This window comes from Salvelinus fontinalis, chromosome 23 (genome assembly GCF_029448725.1).
Source record: "Salvelinus fontinalis isolate EN_2023a chromosome 23, ASM2944872v1, whole genome shotgun sequence".
NCBI lineage: Eukaryota > Metazoa > Chordata > Actinopteri > Salmoniformes > Salmonidae > Salvelinus > Salvelinus fontinalis.
In genome coordinates this window covers 48,879,647-48,903,765 of record NC_074687.1, presented here as the reverse complement: position 1 = coordinate 48,903,765, position 24,119 = coordinate 48,879,647, and the positions used below count along the sequence as shown (strand labels likewise).

General features: G+C 41.4%; 1 protein-coding gene across 1 annotated transcript in view; it reads right to left on the bottom strand.

Moving 5' to 3' along the window:
• LOC129821426 (uncharacterized) overlaps nucleotides 1-15,368 on the bottom strand; it is a 59,348-nt gene extending 43,980 nt beyond the window's left edge. The window contains exons 1-6 of the mRNA XM_055879066.1: nucleotides 13,499-15,368; nucleotides 12,766-13,028; nucleotides 12,518-12,590; nucleotides 12,224-12,313; nucleotides 1,559-9,375; nucleotides 1,015-1,296 (exon numbers count right to left, since the gene is read on the bottom strand). Coding sequence (XP_055735041.1) covers nucleotides 4,078-6,159 — 2,082 coding nt within the window. The 5' untranslated portion in view covers nucleotides 6,160-9,375; nucleotides 12,224-12,313; nucleotides 12,518-12,590; nucleotides 12,766-13,028; nucleotides 13,499-15,368 and the 3' untranslated portion in view covers nucleotides 1,015-1,296; nucleotides 1,559-4,077. The remainder of the gene's footprint in view (nucleotides 1-1,014; nucleotides 1,297-1,558; nucleotides 9,376-12,223; nucleotides 12,314-12,517; nucleotides 12,591-12,765; nucleotides 13,029-13,498) is intronic.
• Between the last annotated feature and the right edge of the window lie 8,751 nt (nucleotides 15,369-24,119).

The following is a 24,119-nucleotide window of genomic DNA, read 5'->3' as shown; positions in this document are numbered from 1 at the left end:
ATCGTTTCAAAAATAAATGTCCCAAAATCGCACTAAACGGATATAAATTGCTATAAAACGCTTTAAATTAACTACCTTATGATGTTTTTAACTCCTATAACGAGTAAAAAGATGACCGGAGAAATATAACAGGCTAAACTAACGCTTGGAACAGGAGCGGGTCGGTGTCCTCCACGCGCGTTACGCACCAAGAAAAGACTTGCTAGCTACAGGGTTTTTTAATTTATAGGGCCTGTGAACGCGCAATCGACCCCATTGAAATCGTCATCACGTAAAGGCATCCAGGGGAAGACGTAAGCAGTGTCCGTATAGTCATAGCAATAACAGTGCCCTTTTAACTGACTCCAGAACAGTGGCCAACATTTCTGAAATCTGACTCCATGTCAGGGAAATTGCTGTAGAATGGGCTCTGTTCCACTTAGAGACAAAATTTCAACTCCTATAGAAACTATAGACTGTTTTCTATCCAATAATAATAATAATATGCATATTGTACGATCAAGGATTTTGTGGGAAGCCGTTTCAAAAATTACCCAATTAGCATAAATAGTCACAACAGCGCCCCCATCCTCAACAGGTTAAGAAAAATTATTATTTAGAATGACGTCCTACCCCGGCCAAACCATATCCTGGACGAGTTTGGCCAAATTGTGCGCCGCCCTATGGGACTCTCAGTAATACAGCCTGGAATTGAACCAGTGTGTCTGTAGTGATGCCTCCAGCACTGATATGCAGTGCCTTAGATTGCTGCGCCACTCGGGAGCCCCCCGAGCTTCTAACCATCCTGTCCACAACAGCCCTTGCCCCAGCTTCTACAACTGACTGTAGTATTTCCCTGCCCCAGCTCTTGTCCAAGCGTCAACCCATCACCCAGCCCTGTCTCTAACCCTGCTTAGTCCACCGGCCTGGCCACAACAATATGCCTACTATCACTACTCAGCCCCGTCCCCTTTACAACAGTCCCTACCGCTGCCTATGTCTCTAACCTCAGCCCCAGCCCAAGCCCCTACTTACCCCAGCTCCTTTCTTAGCCTCCAGCTCCAGTCCAAGTCTCATTCCCAGCTCCAGTCCACACCTCAGCGCTATCCCCCTACCACTGCCCCAGTCCCTGCCAAGTTCCTCCGGCCGCACGGCCACAACAATGTGCTAGTGTGCAAGCGTGAAAGAGGCTGATGTCACAGTGAAAGCATTCAGATTCACCCCTCGTGAAATAAGAATAATATATGTTTAGTTACAGCCAGTGCACTGATGGGAAAGGAATTCACAAGGCTTGGAAACTCCTCATAACTCTAGTAACTCATGGGGCGGCAGGGTAGCCTAGTGGTTAGAGCGTTGGGCTAGTAACCGAAAGGTTGCAAGTTCAAATCCCCGAGCTGACAAGGTACAAATCTGTCGTTCTGCCCCTGAACAAGGCAGTTAACCCACTGTTCCTAGGCCGTCATTGAAAATAAGAGTTTGTTCTTAACTGACTTGCCTAGTTAAATAAAAAAATAAAAAAAGGTTAAATGTAAGTCGCTCTGGATAAGAGCGTCAGCTAAATGTAAATGTAGTGTAGTACCATGTATAATGGAGGTAAAATAGGTGAGAACAAGGGGGTCTGGAGGCTCTATAGAAAGTTTGGAAACTACTGATGATTGTTCAGCCTAGTCTCATCAACGGGCCCGGGCTTCCGGTCCAGAAACACGGTTTTGACTGCTCCGACAGTTTTGCTTCGGTACTGCAGTTTAACCTTTACTAAAACCCATCCCGGATCCGGGAGCATCCTCATCAAAAAAGCTGATTAGCATAGCCTAGCCTAACGGGACAGGGATATCATATAATATAATTTTCATGAAATCACAAGTCCAATACAGCAAATAAAAGATAAACATCTTGTGAATCCAGCCATCATTTCCGATTTTTAAAATGTTTTACAGCGAAAACACAATATGTATTTCTATTAGCTAACCACAATAGCCAAAGACTCAACCGCATATTTTCACCATGTTTCTACCGCATAGGTAGCTATCACAAAACCGACCAAATAGAGATATAATTAGTCACTAACCAAGAAACAACTTCATCAGATGACAGTCTTATAACATGTTATACAATACATTTATGTTTTGTTCGAAAAATGTGCATATTTGAGGTATAAATCATAGTTTTACATTGCAGCTACCATCACAAATAGCACCGAAGCAGCCAGAATAATTACAGAGAGCAACGTGAAATACATAAATACTCATCATAAAACATTTATGAAAAATACATGGTGTACAGCAAATGAAAGATAAACATCTTGTGAATCCAGACAATATTTCAATTTTTTTAAGTGTTTTACAGCGAAAACACAGTATATATTTCTATTAGCTCACTACAGTAGCCAAACACACAACGCAATTTACTCCCCACCAAAATAGCTTGCACAAAACCGACAGAATAGAGATAAAATTAATCACTAACCTTGAACAACTTCATCAGATGTCACGATCGTGTGGCGGATTAACGGACCAAAATGCAGCTTTTGGAAAATAAGCCATCTTCTTTTATTATAACACGAAGATGAACACGACACAAAAACACTTTAACAAAACAACAAAACAACAAAACGACCGTGAAGCTACAAACGTTGTGCACAAACATACAGGCTACTAACGTTCTTACATAGACAATTACCCACAACTAATGAGAGCCTATGGCTACCCTAAATAAGGCTCCCAATCAGAGACAACCGAAATCAGCTGTCTCTAATTGGGAACTCATTCGGGTAACCATAGACTCTCCTAGAATACTAACCACCATAGACAATACTAGACATCTACACTCAACACAAAACCATACACTACAACCATTAACCCCTTTACCAAATAAACACCCAAAACAACAAAACATAAACATTCCCCATGTCACACCCTGACCTAACTAAAATAATAAAGAAAACAAAGAATAATAAGGCCAGGGCGTGACATCAGATGACAGTCTTATAACATCAGGTTATACAATACGCTTATGTTTTGTTTGAAAATGTGCATATTTAGAGCTACAAATCCTGATTATACATTGTGAATACGTAGCATCGATTCACCAGAATCTCCAGAGATATTTTGGACACTCACCTAATCTGACCAAAGAACTCATCATAAACTTTACATAAAAATACTTGTTGTATGGCAAATGAAAGATACACTGGTTCTTAACGCAACCGCCGTGTTAGATTTTTAAAAATAACTTTACCATAACAAACAGCTTGCGTTATTGCGAGACAGCGCTCGCCAAAACGGCAGAGAATAGGAATCAACATTTTCCACAGAAATACAAAATAACATCATAAATTGTTCTTACTTTTGCTGAGCTTCCATCAGAATCTTGTACAAGGAGTCCTTGGTCCAGAATAAATCGTTGTTTGGTTTTAGAATGTCCTTTTTCTTCTGTCAAATTCGCGCCAACAATGCTAGCCAAGGTTGATAACGTTCCCACCCTCTCTTGACGCAAAGAATGGAAAACTCCAAAAGTCCCAATAAACGTTGAATAAACTGATAAAACTCGTTTGAAAAAACCTACTTTACGATTATATTATCACATGTATCAAATAAAATCAGAGCCGGAGATATTTGCCGTTTAAACCGAAAGCTTTTCAGAAGCTATGTAACGGCGGTCCTTCTCCTCTTCAACCGAAAAGGAGGAGTAGTGAGGGAACCAAAATGCAGCGGAGTTTGAAGACATGATTTATTAAAGAACAACACGAAACACGAACTTGACTAAACTAACAAAATAACAAACGGTGTAGACAGACCTGGATGACGGACTCACATAACACGAAAACGCACGAACAGGGAATATAGCCTACACATAAATGACAATGAACAAACAAACCGAACAGTCCCGTATGGTGCGACAAACACTGACACAGGAGACAACCACCCACAACGAACACTGTGAAAACGCCTACCTAAATATGACTCTTAATTAGAGGAACGCCAAACACCTGCCTCTAATTAAGAGCCATACCAGGCAACCCAATAAACCAACACAGAAACAGAAAACATAGAATGCCCACCCAAACTCACGTCCTGACCAACTAACACATATAACAAACTAACAGAAATAGGTCAGGAACGTGACATAACCCCCCCCATAAGGTGCGAACTCTGGGCGCACCAGCACAAAGTCTAGGGGAGGGTCTGGGTGGGCATCTGACCACGGTGGTGGCTCAGGCGCCGGGCGTGGTCCCCACCCCACCATAGTCAATCCCAGCTTCCATCTCCCCCTAAAAATGTCCACCCACATCTTACCCCCACAAAATCCTCTTGGTAACATCCACGACAGGGGCAGCACCGGGACAGAGGGATAGATCAAGACAGAGAGATCGATCAGGATATAGAGGTAGCTCAGGATAGAGAGGGAGATCAGGATAAAGAGGTAGCTTAGGATAGAGGGGCAACTCCGGACTGAAGGGCAGCTCCGGACAGAGAGACAGCTCTGGACTGAGGGGCAGTTCTGGATTACTAGCCGCTTCTGGCTGAGGGGCAGCTCATGGCTGACTGACGGCTCTGGACGCTCATGGCAGGCTGACGGCTCTGGACGCTCATGGCAGGCTGACGGCTCTGGACGCTCATGGCAGGCTGACGGCTCTGGACGCTCATGGCTCTCTGACGGCTCTGGCTGCTCATGGCTCGCTGACGGCTCTGGCTGCTCATGGCTCGCTGACGGCTCTGGCTGCTCATGGCTCGCTGGCGGCTCTGGCAGATCCTGTCTGGTTGGCGGCTCTGGCAGATCCTGTCTGACGGACGGCTCTAGCGGCTCCTGTCTGGCGGGCGGCTCTAGCGGCTCCTGTCTGGCGGACGGCTCTGTAGGCTCATGGCAGACGGGCGGCTTTGCAGGCTCATGGCAGACGGGCGGCTTTGCAGGCTCATTGCAGACGGATGGCTCAGACGGCGCTGGGGAGACGGATGGCTCAGATGGCGCTGGGGAGACGGATGGCTCAGATGGCGCTGGGGAGACGGACGGCTCAGATGAGGCTGGGGAGACGGATGGCTCTGGCCGGATAAGGCGCACTGTAGACCTGGTGCGTGGTGCCGGAACTGGAGGCACCGGGCTAAGGACACGCACCTTCATGCTAGTGCGGGGAGCAGGGACAGGGCACACTGGACTCTCAAAGCGTACTCTACACCTGGTGCGTGGTACCGGCACTGGTGGCACCGGGCTGAGGGCAAGCACATCAGGATTAGTACAGGGAGAAGAAACAGTGTGTACAGGGCTCTGGTGACGCACAGGTGGCTTAGTGCGTGGTGCCGGAACTGGAGGCACCGAACTGGATACACGCACTACAGGGAGAGTGCGTGGAGGAGGAACAGGGCTCTGGAAACGCACTGGTAGCCTAGTGCGTAGTGTAGGCACTGTAGGTACTAGGCTGGGGCGGGGAGGTGGCGCCGGAAATACCGGACCGTGCAGGCGTACTGGCTCTCTTGAACATTGAGCCTGCCCAACCTTACCTGGTTGAATGCTCCCGGTCGCCCGACCAGTGCGGGGAGGTGGAATAACCCGCACCGGGCTATGTAGGCGAACCGGGGAAACCATGCCTAAGGCAGGTGCCATGTATGCCGGCCCGAGGAGACGCACTGGAGACCAGACGCGTTGAGCCGGCCTCATGACACCTGGCTCAATGCCCAATCTAGCCCTACCAGTGCGGGGAGGTGGAATAACCCGCACCGGGCTATGCACACATACAGGAGACACCCTGCGCTCTACTGCGTAACATGGTGTCTGCCCGTACTCCCGCTCTCCACGGTTAGCCTGAGAAGTGGGCGCAGGTCTCCTACCTGCCCTTGGCCCACTACCTCTTAGCCACCCCCCAAGAAATTTTTGGGTGTTACTCACGGGCTTTTCGGGCTTCCGTGCAAGACGCGTCCCCTCATAACGCCGGTTCCTCTCTCTCTTCTCCTCCGCTCTCCGAACTGCCTCCAGCTGTTCCCATGGACGGTGATTCACTTTAGCCCATGGTCCTTCTCCGTTAAATACCTGCTCCCAACTCCACAAGTCCTGTATACTCTCCCGTTGCTCGACATTATGCTGCTTGGTTCTGGATTGGTGGGTGGTTCTGTAACGGCGGTCCTTCTCCTCTTCAACCGAAAACGAGGAGTAGTGAGGGAACCAAAATGCAGCGGAGTTTGAAGACATGATTTATTAAAGAACAACACGAAACACGAACTTGACTAAACTAACAATATAACAAACGGTGTAGACAGACCTGGACGATGGACTCACATAACAAGAAAACGCACGAACAGGGAATATAGCCTACACATAAATGACGATGAACAAACAAACCGAACAGTCCCGTATGGTGCGACAAACACTGACACAGGAGACAACCACCCACAACGAACACTGTGAAAACGCCTACCTAAATATGACTCTTAATTAGAGGAACGCCAAACACCTGCCTCTAATTAAGAGCCATACCAGGCAACCCAATAAACCAACACAGAAACAGAAAACATAGAATGCCCACCCAAACTCACGTCCTGACCAACTAACACATATAACAAACTAACAGAAATAGGTCAGGAACGTGACAAGCTAATATCGAGCTCCGCCTCGCGCCTTGGTAGAGAAAGGAAATTCCTGACCTGCCACTCCAAAAGCTCTTGTTCGACCTCAGATCAAGCTAGACACCCCATTCCACCTTCCACTGCCTCTTGACATCTAGTGGAAGGCGTATGAAGTGCATGCATATCGATAAATATAAGGCAATTGAATAGGCAGGCCCTGAAACAGATCCTCGTTTTCAGAATTTTCACTTCCTGTATGGAAGTTTGCTGCCAAATGAGTTCTGTTTTACTCACAGATATAATTCAAACAGTTTTAGAAACGTGAGTGTTTTCTATCCAATAGTAATAATAATATGAATATTGTATGATCTAGAATAGAGTACGAGGCCATTTAAATTGGGCACCTTTTATCCTAATTCTAATAAATATCAAGGACCTTTATAGGCAGCCCCTAGAAGAGAGCATCGATTTCAGATTTTCCACTTCCTAGTTTCTAAACTACTCTCTAGTTTCTAAAACCGTTTGAATTATATCTGTGAGTAAAACAGAACTCATTTTGCAGCAAACTTCCTGACAGGAAGTGGAAAATCTGAAATCGATGCTCTCTTCTAGGGGCTGCCTATAAAGGTCCTTGATATTTATTAGAATACATGCACTTCATACGTCTTCCACTAGATGTCGACAGGCAGTGAGAGAAGAAATGGAGTGTATAACTTGATCTGGGGTAGAATAAAAGCTCTTTGTATGACGTGTCACCAGTTTCCTGTTTTCTGGAGAGCACGCGAAGGGACCTGGTTTTTCCTTCTGTACAGCTGTCGTTATAGACGACTAATATCTCCGGCTTTGATTTTATTTGATACATGTGACAATATCATCGTAAAGTATGTTTTTTCAATATAGTTTTATTAGATTATTGAAATTTTTTCGTGACGTTAGGCGTGTTGCGTTGTCTGCGTTTGTTCACGAAGGAGAGCTTAGCGCCACTTTGCTAGCTTTCCGTGCTAATTGACTGGAGAAGAGGACATTCTAAATCCAAACAACGATTGTTCCCGACAAAGGACCCCTTGTACAACATTCTGATGAAAGATCATCAAAAGTAGGACCCATTTTATGATGTTATTTCATATATCTTTCGAACATGTTGTACTAGTAGGTTGCGGCCAGGTTTTGGGCACGCTCTCGCCATAACGTAAACTGCATATCGTAATGAAGTTATTTTTAGAATTCTAACACGGCGATTGCATTAACTATCTATCTATCATTTCCTATACAACATGTATTTTTTAGTTATGTTTATGAATAGTTATTTGGTCAGAATATGTGAGTGCCAGAAAAATATCCGGACGTTGTGGGAAAAAGATGCTACGTTAGCACAATGTATAACCTCTGATTTCAGCTCTAAATATGCACATTTTCGAACAAAACATAAGTGTATGTATAACCTGATGTTATAGAACTGTCATCTGATGAAGCTTATCAAGGTTAGTCAAACATTATATATCTTTTGCTGGTTTGTTACGATCGCTAACTTTTGCTGCTGGGGCATGGCATGTGTTTCTGGCTATTGTGGTAAGCTAATATAATGCTATATTGTGTTTTCGCTGTAAAACACTTAAGAAATCGGAAATATTGGCTGGAATCACAAGATGCCTGTCTTTCATTTGCTGTACACCATGTATTTTCCAGAAATGTTTTATGATGAGTATTTAGGTATTTGACGTTGGTGTCTGTAATTACTCTGGCTGCTTCGGTGCCATTTCTGACGGTAGCTGTGATGGTAGCTGCAATGTAAAACTGATTTATAGCTCAAATATGCACATTTTTCGAACAAAACATAGATTTATTGAATAACATGTTATAAGACTGTCATCTGATGAAGTTGTTTCTTGGTTAATTTGGTTGGTTCTTGGTTAGTTAGGTTGGTTTTGTGCATGCTACCTGTGCTGTGAAAAATGTCTGTCCTTTTGTGTATTTGGTGGTGAGCTAACATAAATATACGTGGTGTTTTCGCTGTAAAACATTTTAAAAATCGGACATGTTGGCTGGATTCACAAGATGTTTATCTTTCAAATGCTGTATTGGACTTGTTAATGTGTGAAAGTTAAATATTTCTAAAAAATATATTTTGAATTTCGCGCCCTGCACTTGAAGTGGCTGTTGTCATATTGTGCCCGGCTTCGGGCTTGCAGCCATAAGAAGTTTTAATAAAACTTTTCAAAATAAGATAAGGAAAACAATGTGAATAAGTGTAATTATATATCATATTAATTATATGACTATAGGTGGTGTTTTGATAATCTAACTGACATATAAATAGATCAAGATATAGCCCAACGTTTGCTAGGTTTTTATGAGCAAGACAATTTTTTCAAGTGCGGTATATTGCATTTTATAGTGTTAATCTGGGGTGCAGAATGAGAACCCCTGAAGAATGAGAATAAGAACCCCTGAAATAGGCTATCTATTGGAGGTGTAATGGTTGATTCCATTGGTATTACGTGGCTTTCATCGGTCTCTTCCTTAAAAATCAAGGAGCCTTGCTGCAGGGCTCTAAGTTCAGATTCCTCTGTACATCCCTTTGTCACGTTGAAAGATTGTGGAGGGTTGCAGGGTTGCAAAAACCATCACCAAGGATTGTTGTAGTGTGTAAAGACCCAGAGTGTTGTTTTCAGATGATTCTGAAAACAACTCTGGAAAGCTACCTTCGGGACCTGGAATAAAGAAACATCCATTGCCAAATGGATAGTGCTGTTAAGACCCTCTTTCCGGAGCTGCATAGCCACATGTTTCACACCACTGTGGAAGATGTACATCTCTTGGTGAAAAAGGCATCCTCCATGTACTGCAAAAATCAAGATACACAAAGAGAAATTTAGAGAGGAAGGACACTTGTTCAACAAAAGATGTCCAAGTTGATTAATTTTCATCACGAGCAGTGAGAGGGTTGTTCCTACTTTTTTTGTGTGTCCCTATGTGTGTGGGTTCCATATCTTTGTGTGTTATGATGTATACACTCACTGCCCAGTTTATTAGGTACACCACCCCGATCGCGAAAATGGTTGGCTCCTATAGACTGAGTTAAGTAGCCATGGCTTGCTCGTATGTAAAGCAGGCAAACAGGTATCAAAGCATTCAGTTACTGTTCGATTGAACATTAGAATAGGCAAAACGAGTGACTTAACCTGTTGGGGATGGGGGCGCTGTTTAGACTATTTATGCTAATTTGGCTAATTTTTGAAACGGCTTCCCACAAAATCCTTGATCGTACAATATGCATATTATTATTATTATTGGATAGAAAACAGTCTATAGTTTCTATAGGAGTTGAAATTTTGTCTCTAAGTGGAACAGAGCCCATTCTACAGCAATTTCCCTGACATGGAGTCAGATTTGAGAAATGTTGGCCACTCTTCTGAAGTCAGTTAAAAGGGCACTGTCATTGCTATGACTATACGGACACTTCTTACGTCTTCCCCTGGATGCCTTTACGTGATGACGATTCCAATGGGGTCGATTGCGCGTTCACAGGCCCTACAAATGAAAAAACCCTGAAGCTAGTCATTCTTTTGGAGCTGCGTCATGCGCCTAGAGGACACCGGCCCGCTCCTGTTCCAAGCATTAGTGAAGGGGGTAATATTACTCGGGTCATGTTTCTACTCGTTATGGGAGTTAAAAACATCATAAGGTAGTTAATTTAAAGCGTTTTATAGCAATTTATATCCGTTTAGTGCGATTTTGGGACATTTATTTTTGCAACGATGTGAAAAGTTGGGCACGCTTTTCAGTTCATCCCGAACACAGTTGACATTTCCACATGGCAAGAGGACAGCTTTCCACCAAAAGACGATTTCTCCCAAGAAAGGATCCTTTGCCCAAGATACTGATGGAAGAACAGCTCAAGGTAGGACATTTTTATTATGATAAATCGTGTTTCTGTCGAAACATTTTAGTGGCTTAGGACGCCATGTTTTTTGACGTAGCTTCGCTTGGCGCAAACTGTATTGAAAAGTAAGGATAAATTAAAAAATGTAATAACGCAATTGTATTAAGAATTAAATTGTCTATCAATCCCTGTCCACCCTATATTTTTTAGTCACGTTTATGAGTATTTATGTATAAGAGTAGATCACTGTCTAAGTGGCGCAAGGACTTTTTCTTTACCAGCTTGTCTACATTTCACATTGTCTAACCATGATTTTGGTGGCTAAATATAAACATTTTCGATCAAACTGTATATGCATGTTGTAATGTGATGTTACAGGAGTGTCATCGGAAGAATTCTGAGAAGGTTAGTGAAAAAATTAATATCTTTTGGCGATGTTGACTTTTATCGCTCACTTTGGCTAGAATCAATGCTGGGCTGCTAATTGCTATGTGCTAAGCTAATATAACGATTTATTGTGTTTTCGCTGTAAGACACTTAGAAAATCTGAAATATTGTCTGTATTCACAGGATCTGTGTCTTTCGATTCGTGTATGCTGTGTATTTTTACGAAATGTTTGATGATTAGTAGTTAGGTAAACACGTTGCTCATTGTAATTATTCTAGTCCATTTGTGACGGTGGGTGCAATTGTAAACTATGCCATCTACCTGAAATATGCACTTTTTTCTAACAAAACCTATCCCATACCATAAATATGTTATCAGACTGTCATCTAATGAGTTTTTTTGTTGGTTAGGGGCTATAAATATCTTAGTTTAGCCGAATTGGTGATGGCTACTGGTGTTGGTGGACAAATAAAAGATGGTGGATTATGCTAATGTGTTTTTAGGTAATAGATGTACATCTTTACATATTGTGTCTTCCCTGTAAAACATTTTAAAAATCGGAAATGTTGACTGGATTCACAAGATCTGTGTCTTTCATTAGCTGTATTGGACTTTAATGTGTGAAAGTTAAATATTTTAAAAAAATATTTTTTTTGAATTTCGCGGCACTGGTTTTTCAGTGGGGGGGGGGGGGGTGTGCCGCTAGCGCCACGCTGATCCTAGACAGGCTAAGTGACTTTGAGCGTGGTATAATTCGATTGAACATTAGAATAGGCAAAACGAGTGACCTAAGTGACTTTGAGCGTGGTATAATTGCCAGTGCCAGGCGTGCTATTTCCAGTATCTCAGAAATTGCCGGCCTCCTGGAATTTTCACGCACGACAGTTCTAGGGTTAACCGAGAATGGTACAACAACATAAAAATATCCAGTGTGTACGCGATCAACAACACTGGACAAATTAGGAGTGGGAAAACCTTGCCTGGTCCGACAAAGCCTGGTTCCTTTTGCGTAATGCTGATGGTAGCGTCAGGATTTGGCATAAGCAGCATGAATCAATGGCTGCATCCTGCTTGGTGTCAACGGTACAGGTTGGTTGAGCGGTGTAATGTTTGCCTGGCACGTAAAGTGGTTCCTCCTTTAAAAGTTGCGAGCTTACATCGCGGGACTTAGAGGTACTCAGCGTCATGGCTTTATTGCTCCAGACCACCACAAGGGGGAGTTAGAGCACTCGTTATCGAGTGGTTCCAATGACGAATTTGACGCAAGCCACCCGTCCCTGGTGACTTTCTTCAGCAAAGATGGCTGACAAAATATTACGGTGAAAGCAAATTTAAGTAATTATAACGTCAAAACGAGTCAGCTAGCTAGCCAGCTAGAACAGATGCAGACAGCATATGATTAATGAATTACAGTGCTACCCTAATATTCTCAGTGGGCCTGAAGGTTATCTTCAGAGCGGGTGAGGTGGCGATGACGGGACTGGCTTCCTCTCTCACATCAAAACATACCTGCAGACGAGAGACAGATGGATAGAGAGAGAGCATGAATAAGCCTTGTTTTTTTATTCTAACACGGTCAGTCATCGTAATCATCAGGAGGTGAAATGCAAAGCTGACCTTGGATCATTAACTCTGGGACTACTACATCTCTATTTCAATGTAAAGTATCTCTTTCTTAATACTTCCTGTTGACCCGACCAAGTGACCTCTCACCTATGATCATGCTGTGCCCTCTGTGTCAACCAGTTCAGATACGGGAGGGGTTCACCAACACAGCTAATATAACCTGGAGGATTTAGGGAGAAGGGGGACAGGGATGAAGTGAAGGAGAGAGACTGTTATTGTGTGTGTGTGTGTGGTCTCACCTGGTGTCCACACTAAGTGGCTACAGAGTACTTTATGAAAAACAGATACATGAGTGCAAAACAATAGAAGATAATGACATTATTCGACATAAATACCACTTGAAGCTTGATGATGACTTGATCATTTGAATCAGCTGTGTAGTGATAAGGCATAAACAAAAATGCACACAGGTGTTTGGTGCATTCCAATATGCCACAGCTGGTGAGGCGTCAGGTTGGCCTCAATACTTAATACAGGGTGATTATTCCAACTCTCTGTGAAATGCTGCAGATCTGCCCGCAGACGAGGTAGGAACACATATCCCACACAGAAGAGGTGGATAGAATTCGACAGTTCAAGGTATCCTTCTTCATCCAAACTGCATGTGAGACAGGTTCCATATACATGACAGGCAGAGAGGAAGAGAGAAAAAGAATACAGAACGGTTTAATGTAGATATGAAAACAATAACTGAGATATGCTTTAGATTGAACGGTCATCAGATGTCATTTTCAGGATACGTCAATACAGCACAGAAAGCTTAATCTCTCTTGGGCACGTGAGACGGTAGCGTCCCACCTCTTCAACAGCCAGTGAAACTGCTGGGTGCCAAATTCAAATACAGAAATACTCATTATAAAAATTCTGAAAACAAAACATATTTTACATGGGTTTAAAGATGAACTGCTTGTGAATCCAACCACGGTGTCAGATTAAAAAAATGCTTTACGGCGAAAGCATACCTTACGATTATTTGAGAACATAGCCCACTAGACAGATCATTACAAACAGTAGCCAGCCAGGTAGAACAGTTACACAATTTAGAAAGAGATAATATTAATCCCTTACCTTTGATGATATTCATATGGTTGCACTCAGCAGACATTCATTTACTCAATAAATGTTATTTTTGTTCGATAAAGTCTCTTTATACCCAAAAACCTCCGTTTTGTTTGCGCATTTTCTTCAGTAATCCACAGACTCAAACGCAGTCAAAACAGGAAGACAAAAACATCCAAATTGTATCCGTAAAGTTCATAGAAACATGTCAAACGATATTTATATTCAAACCTCAGGTTGTTTTTAGCCTAAATAATCGATAATATTTCAACCGGACAATAACGTTGTCAATTTAAAAGGTAAACAAGAAATGCACTCTCTCGGTCTTGTGCAGGAAAAAGCTCTGTGACACGGCAGGGTCCACTCATTCAGACTGCTCTTACTTCTTCATTTTTCAGAATACAAGCCTGAAACAATTTCTGAAGACTGTTGACATCTAGTGGAAGGCATAGAAACTGCAATTTGAGTCCTAAGTCAATGGACACTGAATTGGCATTGAATAGAAAACTACAAAACCAAAAAATAATCCTACTTCCTGAATGGATTTTTCTCAGGTTTTCGCCTGCCAAATCAGTTCTGTTATACTCAGACACTATTTTAACAGTTTTGGAAACTTTAGAGTGTTTTCTATCCAAAATTCAGAATGCTGCCCCCTACCCTAGAGAAGTTAACACCAGACTGGTATTGTGGTTGTTCATTAGGTGATTAGAAATACCCAATATGTATACAAAATAATATACTTACCTTCCTTGAAAATCCATCTATGCTGCCAAAACTGACAATGTTGTATCTTGAACAAAAGCATTTGAATTAAAAGTGAAATGTTTAACCTTTAATTAACCTGCTTAATTATTTATGTATTACCAGTTGATGAAGAACAGCTCCAACTCCAAACATCATTGAACATTTGTCTACGAATAAGTAAGAATAAAAAAGTTAAAATAACCTCTTAGATTTGATGGAGACATTATACATCTTAGCACCTTATCAATGTATGATTTGCATCAATGTGGACAAGAGACAGGAACAGAGTATTTTTGCCGAGCAATGCAACGAAGCTGGATCATTCTGGCAATGATACCTGCACCATCTACAAGCTGCAAAGACGCCCTAACTCTTCGCCATTGTACACGATGGCCCATTGCTCTGAGACTTCCTTTGACCAATCTAAAGCCCGCATGGGGCATCCTTGCCTTAACCTGTTGGGGATGGGGGCGCTGTTTAGACTATTTATGCTAATGTGGCTAATTTTTTAAACGGCTTCCCACAAAATCCTTGATCGTACAATATGCATATTATTATTATTATTGGATAGAAAACAGTCTATAGTTTCTATAGGAGTTGAAATTTTGTCTCTAAGTGGAACAGAGCCCATTCTACAGCAATTTCCCTGACATGGAGTCAGATTTGAGAAACGTTGGCCACTTTTCTGAAGTCATTTAAACGGGCACTGTCGTTGCTATGACTATACGGACACTTCTTACGTCTTCCCCTGGATGCCTTTACGTGATGACGATTCCAACGGGCTCGATTGCTCGTTCACAGGCCCTACAAATGAAAAAAACCTTTAGCTAGCAAGTCTTTTCTTGCTGCGTAACGCGCGTGGAAGACACCGACCCTCTCCTGTTCCAAGCGTTAGTTTAGCCTGTTATATTTCTCCGGTCATCTTTTCACTCGTTATAGGAGTTACAAACATCACAAAGTAGTTAATTTAAAGCGTTTTATAGCAATTTATATCCGTTTAGTGCGATTTTGGGACATTTATTTTTGCAACGATGTGAAAAGTTGGGCACGCTTTTCAGTTCATCCCGAACGTAGTTGACATTTCCACATGGCAAGAGGACAGCTTTCCACCAAAAGACGATTTCTCCCAAGAAAGGATCCTTTGCCCAAGATACTGATGGAAGAACAGCTCAAGGTAGGACATTTTTATTATGATAAATCGTGTTTCTGTCGAAACATTTTAGTGGCTTAGAACGCCATGTTTTTTGACGTAGCTTCGCTTGGCGCAAACTGTATTGAAAAGTAAGGATAAATTAAAAAATGTAATAACGCAATTGTATTAAGAATTAAATTGTCTATCAATCCCTGTCCACCCTATATTTTTTAGTCACGTTTATGAGTATTTATGTATAAGAGTAGATCACTGTCTAAGTGGCGCAAGGACGTTTTCTTTACCAGCTTGTCTACATTTCACATTGTCTAACCATGATTTTGGTGGCTAAATATAAACATTTTCGATCAAACTGTATATGCATGTTGTAATGTGATGTTACAGGAGTGTCATCGGAAGAATTCTGAGAAGGTTAGTGAAAAAATTAATATCTTTTGGCGATGTTGACTTTTATCGCTCACTTTGGCTAGAATCAATGCTGGGCTGCTAATTGCTATGTGCTAAGCTAATATAACGATTTATTGTGTTTTCGCTGTAAGACACTTAGAAAATCTGAAATATTGTCTGTATTCACAGGATCTGTGTCTTTCGATTCGTGTATGCTGTGTATTTTTACGAAATGTTTGATGATTAGTAGTTAGGTAAACACGTTGCTCATTGTAATTATTCTAGTCCATTTGTGATGGTGGGTGCAATTGTAAACTATGCCATATACCTGAAATATGCACTTTTTTCTAACAAAACCTATCCCATACCATAAATATGTTATCAGACTGTCATCTAATGAGTTTTTTTGTTGGTTAGGGGCTATAAATATCTTAGTTTAGCCGAATTGGTGATGGCTACTGGTGTTGGTGGACAAATAAAAGATGGTGGATTATGCTAATGTGTTTTTAGGTAATAGATGTACATCTTTACATATTGTGTCTTCCCTGTAAAACATTTTAAAAATCGGAAATGTTGACTGGATTCATAAGATCTGTGTCTTTCATTAGCTGTATTGGACTTTAATGTTTGAAAGTTAAATATTTAAAAAAAATATTTTTTTTGAATTTCGCGGCACTGGTTTTTCAGTGGGGGGGGGGGGGGAGTGCCGCTAGCGCCACGCTGATCCTAGACAGGTTAATGGGGCTGACTTTCTGGTCTACATCTGACATTTCAGAATAGCATTCCCTGACAGACAGAGTGTTTTTTCATCCTTCTGTAAAAAAAAGCTAACCGTTACACTGTCACGCAATATGATTACATATCAACTATGAAACAAATAGGACATGGACTGCTTATGAGTTGCCATGAAAGAAAGTTAGATTCATTCAACTGAAAATGGCGAGAACAGGCGTTTGTAGCTAAATGTTTTTGGTTAGCTTGAGAATAATAATTGCATGATTTATCATTCCAAGGTATGTATGTATGTAATATAGTACAATGTTATGAACCGACACTGAATCGTAGGAGCTGACTACTAGCTACGTAAAAGTTGGACGAAAGAACGCCTGTGCGTTAAGTGCTGCTTACCTGAGATGACATCATCACACAGTCCTTCATAGGTGTCCGTTATGACTTCCTTTGTGTCGAAAAGAGTTCTGTTTTCAAATATCTTTTGGGAATAAAATGCATAAAGTTTTGCGCTCTATTACAAAATATTTGATTGCAAAAGAAATCATTTTGAAGCCTTGTTTTTTCTTTCAGAACAATTATTTTTGATTGAAAATAAAAAGTTTTGCTCTCGACAAAAAGACATCCATTTGTTGCAAGTTGGGGAGGGGGGCTAATAGCTGAACAATAGACCATTCAACCTTTACTAAAGAATAGTTTAATAGCCGAGCTAGGTGTGAAAAACCCTCGTCCTATCACAGACCAGATTTTCCCTAATGACCAAGGGGGAGTTAGAGCACTGATTATGCTTTTGGGTCCCAATGCACTACTGTGTCTCTGACAATTAATTGGCAATTTAAACCAAATAATAAACTGATAATTGTGCACAACTTCAAATGAAACAAGCAGGGAGATTACGAACCCTCAACCTTCTTACCCGAAATCCAGCGCGCTATCGACTGTGCACCAAAAGCATGCTCAAGCCACAGAGTCGATAGAGCACGTCCTCGTGGTAGCTTGCTACTCAATGTAATAAAGTAATGACTTTTCAAATAAGTTGCGCTCAACACCGGTTGAATATGGCCGGTGTCAGTAATGGCCGGTGTCAGTAAACGTTGGCAAAAAAGTGTAATTAAATTGTAACTGTGCTGCTGGAAACAGTCACCAATGCTCTGGTTAACACGAAAACTGCCTAACCAGCTCTGCTACGGTGAGTAACATGGTCAGAGTCATCTCATGTGTGTCATTAAGAAGCTAGCAAGCTAGACAACATCAAATTCAACCCTACTCCTCGGCCCGAACGTCCAGTGTGCACGCCGAGAGCGAAACTACCCATGAAATTACCCATGGGTTCTTTTGTTTTTCATGGAATAGAAACACCATAATATTAATGAAATTAATTAAGCAAGTACCAGTCAGAAGTTGACACACCTACTCATTCCAGGATTTTTCTTTATTCTTAAAATGTTCTACATTGTAGAATAATAGTAAAGACATCACAACTATGAAATAACACATATGGAATCAGTTAAGAGCAAATTCTTATTTACCAGGACAGCCTACTCCTTCCTCCTGGTCCGGGAGTTAAACCCCGGTCTCCCACGTGTCTGCAATATGGAAGACTATGGAATACTTCTCAAAGATGCCCTATGGTGTTCAAACTAGTACTAACTTGCATTAACAAAAGGCTCCACTATGCAAGTAACCTGTTCGGGTGCGTTTGTAAATTCAGTCTGGCCATCTACTCTGATTTCAGAGCACTCTCGTCTATGTGTGCCAATGCGCAGAATAACTGTTGAATTTACGAACGCTCAACACCAGTTGAATATGGCCGGTGTCAGTAAACATTGGCAAGAAAGAGTAATTAAATTGTTGCCAGCAGCACAGTTAGTCACCAACGCTCTGGAGAACATGAAAACAGCCTAACCAGCTCTGCTAGGGAGAGTAAAAAAAGAGTGGGATGTTCTCTCGTTATGTGTCTGGATGTAGCTAGCAAGCTAGCCAATGATAGCCAATTAGATTGGGTGCTTGATTGCCGTTGTGAGGTCAGAACGTTCAGATCAACCCTACTCATCGGCCAGAACATCCAGTGTGCCTCCTGAACGCTCGGAGAGCGAAAAGCTCAGAATTTACGAATGGAAAATCTGACAGCACAGTTGCAGTCACCAACGCTCTGGATAACATAACAGCCTAGCCAGCTCTGCTAGGGCGAGTAATGTTCAGTGAGCTGTTCTCTCCTTTGTGTCTGGAAGTGGCTATCAAGTCAGCTTGGGGGCTATTTTTTAAATTATTATTATTATTATTATTATTATTATGATTATGATGATGAACAAAACAAATACAAAAACAGAAATATACCAACAAGAGTAGATAAACCTAACAGACCGGGGTATTACAGAGAGATACATTTTACATAGAGATACATTGAAACAAGTTTTATGGAAAGTAGTGTTTTTTTGTTTTTACACTTACTGATAATTTCAAAATAATATTTCAATTCTATCTTAAACATTGTGAAGATGGGCTTGTTCTCCGCCCACTTCATTTTATAAATAAAGAATCTGCAATGAATCATAAACAAATCAAAAAGGAAAGTTAAATCAGGGCCCATATAATAATATCAGTCTTTCAAATTAACATTAATAGCAGTTTATTTTAAACTAAATCTTCTGACAAGAACAGTGCCAAAATAAATGGTCAAGAGACTCTGGGTCACAACCACAAAATGCACATTTGTTATTAATAGCTATTTTGAATATGTGTATAATAAAAGGTCTTTACAGGGGTGTTTGACTGCTGTTGTTAGTACAGAACGCTCAGATCAACCCTTAGAGATGTGTGGTTCTAATGCTTAAGAGGGTGTGAACGATGCTGAATGGGTGTAGACAAAGAACGGCTCTCCAGTAGTAGTACCAAACCATTCAAAGGCCATTTTCTCAAAAGTGAGTTTACAAGTTTATCAACTTTCAAAGCAAAATTACTTTCCCATTGTTTCTCAAATGCAGTGTATGATATACTACTAGTTAGATATTAGTGCACTGTTGGAACTAGAAGAACAAGCATTTCGCTACACTCACATTAACATCTGCTAACCATGTGTATGTGACCAATAACATTTTATATGATTTGAGTAACCCAAAAAGTGTTAAACAAATCAAATCAAATTTGAGATTCTTCAAAGTAGCCAGCCTTTGCCTTGATGACAGCGTTGCACATTCTCTCAACCAGCTTCATGAGGTAGTCACCTGGAATGCATTTTAATATACAGGTGTGCCTTGTTAAAAGTTAATTCATGAAATGTCTTTCCTTCTTAATGTGGTTGAGTCAAATAAGTTGTGTATTGACAAGGTAGGGTTGGTATACAGAAGATAGCTCTATTTAGTAAAAGAACAAGTCCATATTATGACACGAACAGCTCAAATAGGCAAAGAGATATGACAGTCCATCATTACTTTAAGACATGAAGGTCAGTCAATCTGGAAAATGTCAGGAACGTTGAACGTTTTTCAACTGCAGTTACAAAAACCATCAAGCGCTATGATGAAACTGGCTCTCATGAGGACCGGCACAGGAAAGGAAGACCCTGCTAAGTTCATTCGAGTTACCAGCCTCAGAAATTGCAGCCCAAATAAATCCTTCACAGAGTTCAAGTAACAGACACATCTAAACATTAACTGTTCAGAGGAGACTGCGTGAATCAGTGCTTCATGGTCAAATTGCTGCAAAGAAACCACTACTAAAAGGACACCAATAAGAAGAACAGACTTGTTTGGGCCAAGAAACACAAGCAATGGACATTAGACCTGCGTCCTTTGGTCAGATGAGTTCAAAATTGAGATTTTGTGTTCCTACCACCTTGTCTTTGTGAGACACAGAGTAGGTGAACGGATGATCTCGCATGTGTTGTTCCCACTGTGAAGCATGGAGCAGGAGGTATGATGGTGTGGTGGTGCTTTGATGGTGACACTGATTTATTTAGAATTCAAGGCGCACTTAACTAGCATGGCTACCACAGCATTCTGCAGTATTACGCCATCCCATTTAGTTTGCGCTTAGTGGGATAATATATATTCAACAGGACAATGACCCTACACACCTCCAGGCTGTGTAAGGGCTATTTGACCAAGGAGAGTGATGGAGTGCTGCTTCAGATGACCTGGCCTCCACAATCACCCGACCTCAACCCAATTGAGATGGTTTGGGATGGACCGCAGGGTGAAGGAAAAGCATCCAACAAATGCTCAGTGGTTTGTCCTTTAAAAGTTGCAGCGTACTGCGACGCAGCTTGCATGGTGCTGCAGAATTCTATGGCACGTTATTTAAGTGTGAACCACTGGTACCATTAATGCTAGTTTGACCACCAGAGGGTATCTTTGAGAATCAGTTGATAGCCTTCATTAGAGGCTGTACTAGAGATTTTTTTTTTTTGTAAGAACATAGTATATGGGATTGATTAAGACATTTTGCTTAATTAATATTATGGTGTTTCCATAACAAGAAACACAAAAAACCCTCTGGGCTATTTAGCTAAAGAGGGCCTGTGTCGTGCGGGCATTTAGGAGACCGGGGTTCATTTCCCCGATGGGGAGGAAGGAGTAGGCTGTCTTTGTAAATAAGAATGTGTTTTTAACGGACTTGCCTAGTTAAATAAAGGTAACACTAAGAGAAAAACATTTCTACACCCTAAATTTCAATTCTTAGTCTAACCAAATACCCAAACGGAGAATCAGTTAAAATTTAAATCTCATTGATTTACCAAGACCTGTCCCAATGTTGTCTCAGAGCAGCGCAAAACGATGCTAAAATAGTTGTTGACTATTGTTTCAAATCAATTTGCTTCTATGTTCTTTTAATAAATAAGACCTACCCCAATTTTATTAACAGCACATTACTCAACACTAGTAAGACTCATGTCGCCTACGGTAGGCCTACAGTATATCAAAAAATATGACGTGACTCTCCGCCAGTAATTATATATAGAGAATTGGAGGATTCTAAATTAAAACCAAAAGCCACCTCATGGGTCTCCCGGCAGCGGCCGACATGGGTATTGAACCTGCATCTGTAGCAACGCATTTTGCACTGCGGGAGGTGCTGGTAAAGGTATATTGTCCTGCTAATAGCCCACAATGGGCTATTATACTACTGTACATGGTATCCAGGTCAGGATAACCAAAAATGTATTTACTAAAGACTAACAGAAAGATTGTTGGTACTTATTTATTTTGATCCAAGGCCATGAATGAGTGAGTCACTCAGCTTTATGTTGGTGCCGGACTATATGACTGTCATCAACTTGATAATATATAACGATATTTTGGAGGTTATTTCGTGTTCAAAAAAAGATGAGGAGTGATCGGCAAAGGCCATCTGTAATCTGCTGGCATCACGGCACAACATCAACATCACTCTAATCACAGTCAGAAGACAGTTGAAGAAACTTGCGTGGACTTGCGATAAGACATGTTTTATATATATATTTTTAAAATTATCTTATTTTTCTTTTCAGAACATTAACTGTTCTGTAGTTTCGACCCAACGATTCGTCTGACAAACAAAGAACTTTGCGTCCTGCAGGCCCAGGCATGGATGGATCAAAGCTGGCGAGACATTCAAGGATGTCATCTTCACAGAGGAATCAACTGTGGCCCTTGAGCATTTTGCTCAAAATTGCTACAGGAAAAAAAGGAAGAAGGTCAAGCAAGCATCCGCTCAAACTCCATTTGTGGTGGGAAATTTCATACCAGGGACCAGGCCCATACTTGATTTTTGATAGTAGGTTTGGCTATTTACGAATCAAAAGGTACATAAAATATTGTAGCCTACACCGCACGGGCTGCTATGTGTTCCACAATAATTCACCGTTGCCTCCTTTTTCAGGTATCATGGCTCGAGATGTCTTTGAGGAAGAAATCCTCAAGAGATATGCTGGACCCTATTTCAGAGAGGTGTTTCTGGGACCACATCGTTTCTTTCAAGGTAGGATTCTAGCAATATTTTGTTATGTTTAGGCCTATTGACATGTATATTTCTAGCATTGTACCTAATTTTGGATGTTAGGCTAAAAGTATTTTTTTCTTCTCCAAATGCAGACAATGACCCTAAACACACTGCCACCTGGGTTTGCGTTGCAAACTTCAATATGCTCTTCAAATAAATAAGACCTACACACCTTTTAATAGCACATTCCTCAACACTAGTGAGACTCATGTCGCCTACGGTAGGCCTACTGTATATCGAGAAATATGATGTGATTTTCCCCTAATAATTACATATGGAGGATTGGAGGATATTTCTGTAATTCAGATATATTTATTCCCATAGTAATTCGTTATGGATCCATTACTAAATACACTTCGGCATTTAGAAAGAGTATTTTTATCATTATTTTATTCACGAAAGCATAAAGATGCTTTTATTAGTTGCATTGTTTTAGTTTGAACGTACAGTCTGGCACTTAGAATAGAACAACGGGAACGTTTCCCTAGTCAGCTCCATTATAAGTGCAATGTCCCTTAAAGTGTTGCCAATGTGGCGGGGTGGGGGTCCACCCCTCCTCCCCTATTTCGTCCTCCCTTCCCCATGGGCTAGGTCGGTCTTCTGTGCGCGGATCTGCGGCCCATCCCGTGCCCCCTGCCCTCGTGCCTTGAACCTTGCGTGCTTTTAGTGGATACAGCTGGAGAACTGCAAGGCAATCCCATTGTGCGCCACTCGGGAGCCATGACCAATTTATATTGCTTATATTATATTGATAATATATATGTGAGAATAGCCAACGTGCTTTAACACTTCTTGCCACTATAGGGGGTGCTGTTTTGCATTAGCATAATTTGCTCTCCAGATTAAACTGCCTAGTACTCAATTCTTGCTCGTACAATATGCATATTATTGTTATTATTGGATAGAAAACACTCTCTAGTTTCTATAGCCGTTTGAATTATGTCTCTGAGTGAAACAGAACTCATTCTACAGCACTTTTCTTCCCAGTGTGTGAGATTTAGACATCTTGGCCTCTGGTTCCAGATCAGTTTTAAAGTCCCTGTAAATCCTATGAGGATACAAACACTGCCCACGCCTTCCTCTAGATGTCAGTAAGTGGTGACAATTTGAATGGAGTCGATTGCGCAATCAGTGCCTGTATAAAACGGCAAAGACCGGATGTACCGTCCCTTTGCGCCCTGCGCCTGACGCAGGATGGACGTTGGACCTCCTCTCTTTCCAAGCTTTGGTTTAGCCACTTATACATCGCCGGTCATGTTTTTACTCGTTATTGGTGTTAAAAACATCATAAGGTAGTTAATTTAAACCGTTTTATAGCAATTTATATCCGTTTAGTGCGATTTTGAGGCAGTTCTATGTGACGCCCATCCAAGAGCAGGGCACGTTTCGGGGTCCCGGTCGAACGTTAGTGGGCATTTCGACGGACAGAGAACATCTTTCGACCAAAAGAAGATTAGACCCAAGAAAGGATACATTGCCCAAGATTCTGATGGAAGATCACCTCATAGTAAGAAATATTTAAGATGATAAATCCTTGTTCTGTCGAAAATTTTTAAACGCATATTCCGCCATTTTGTTTGGTATAGCTTCGCTTGGCGAACCATGTATTGCACAGTAAGGATAATTTTAGAAATGTAATTC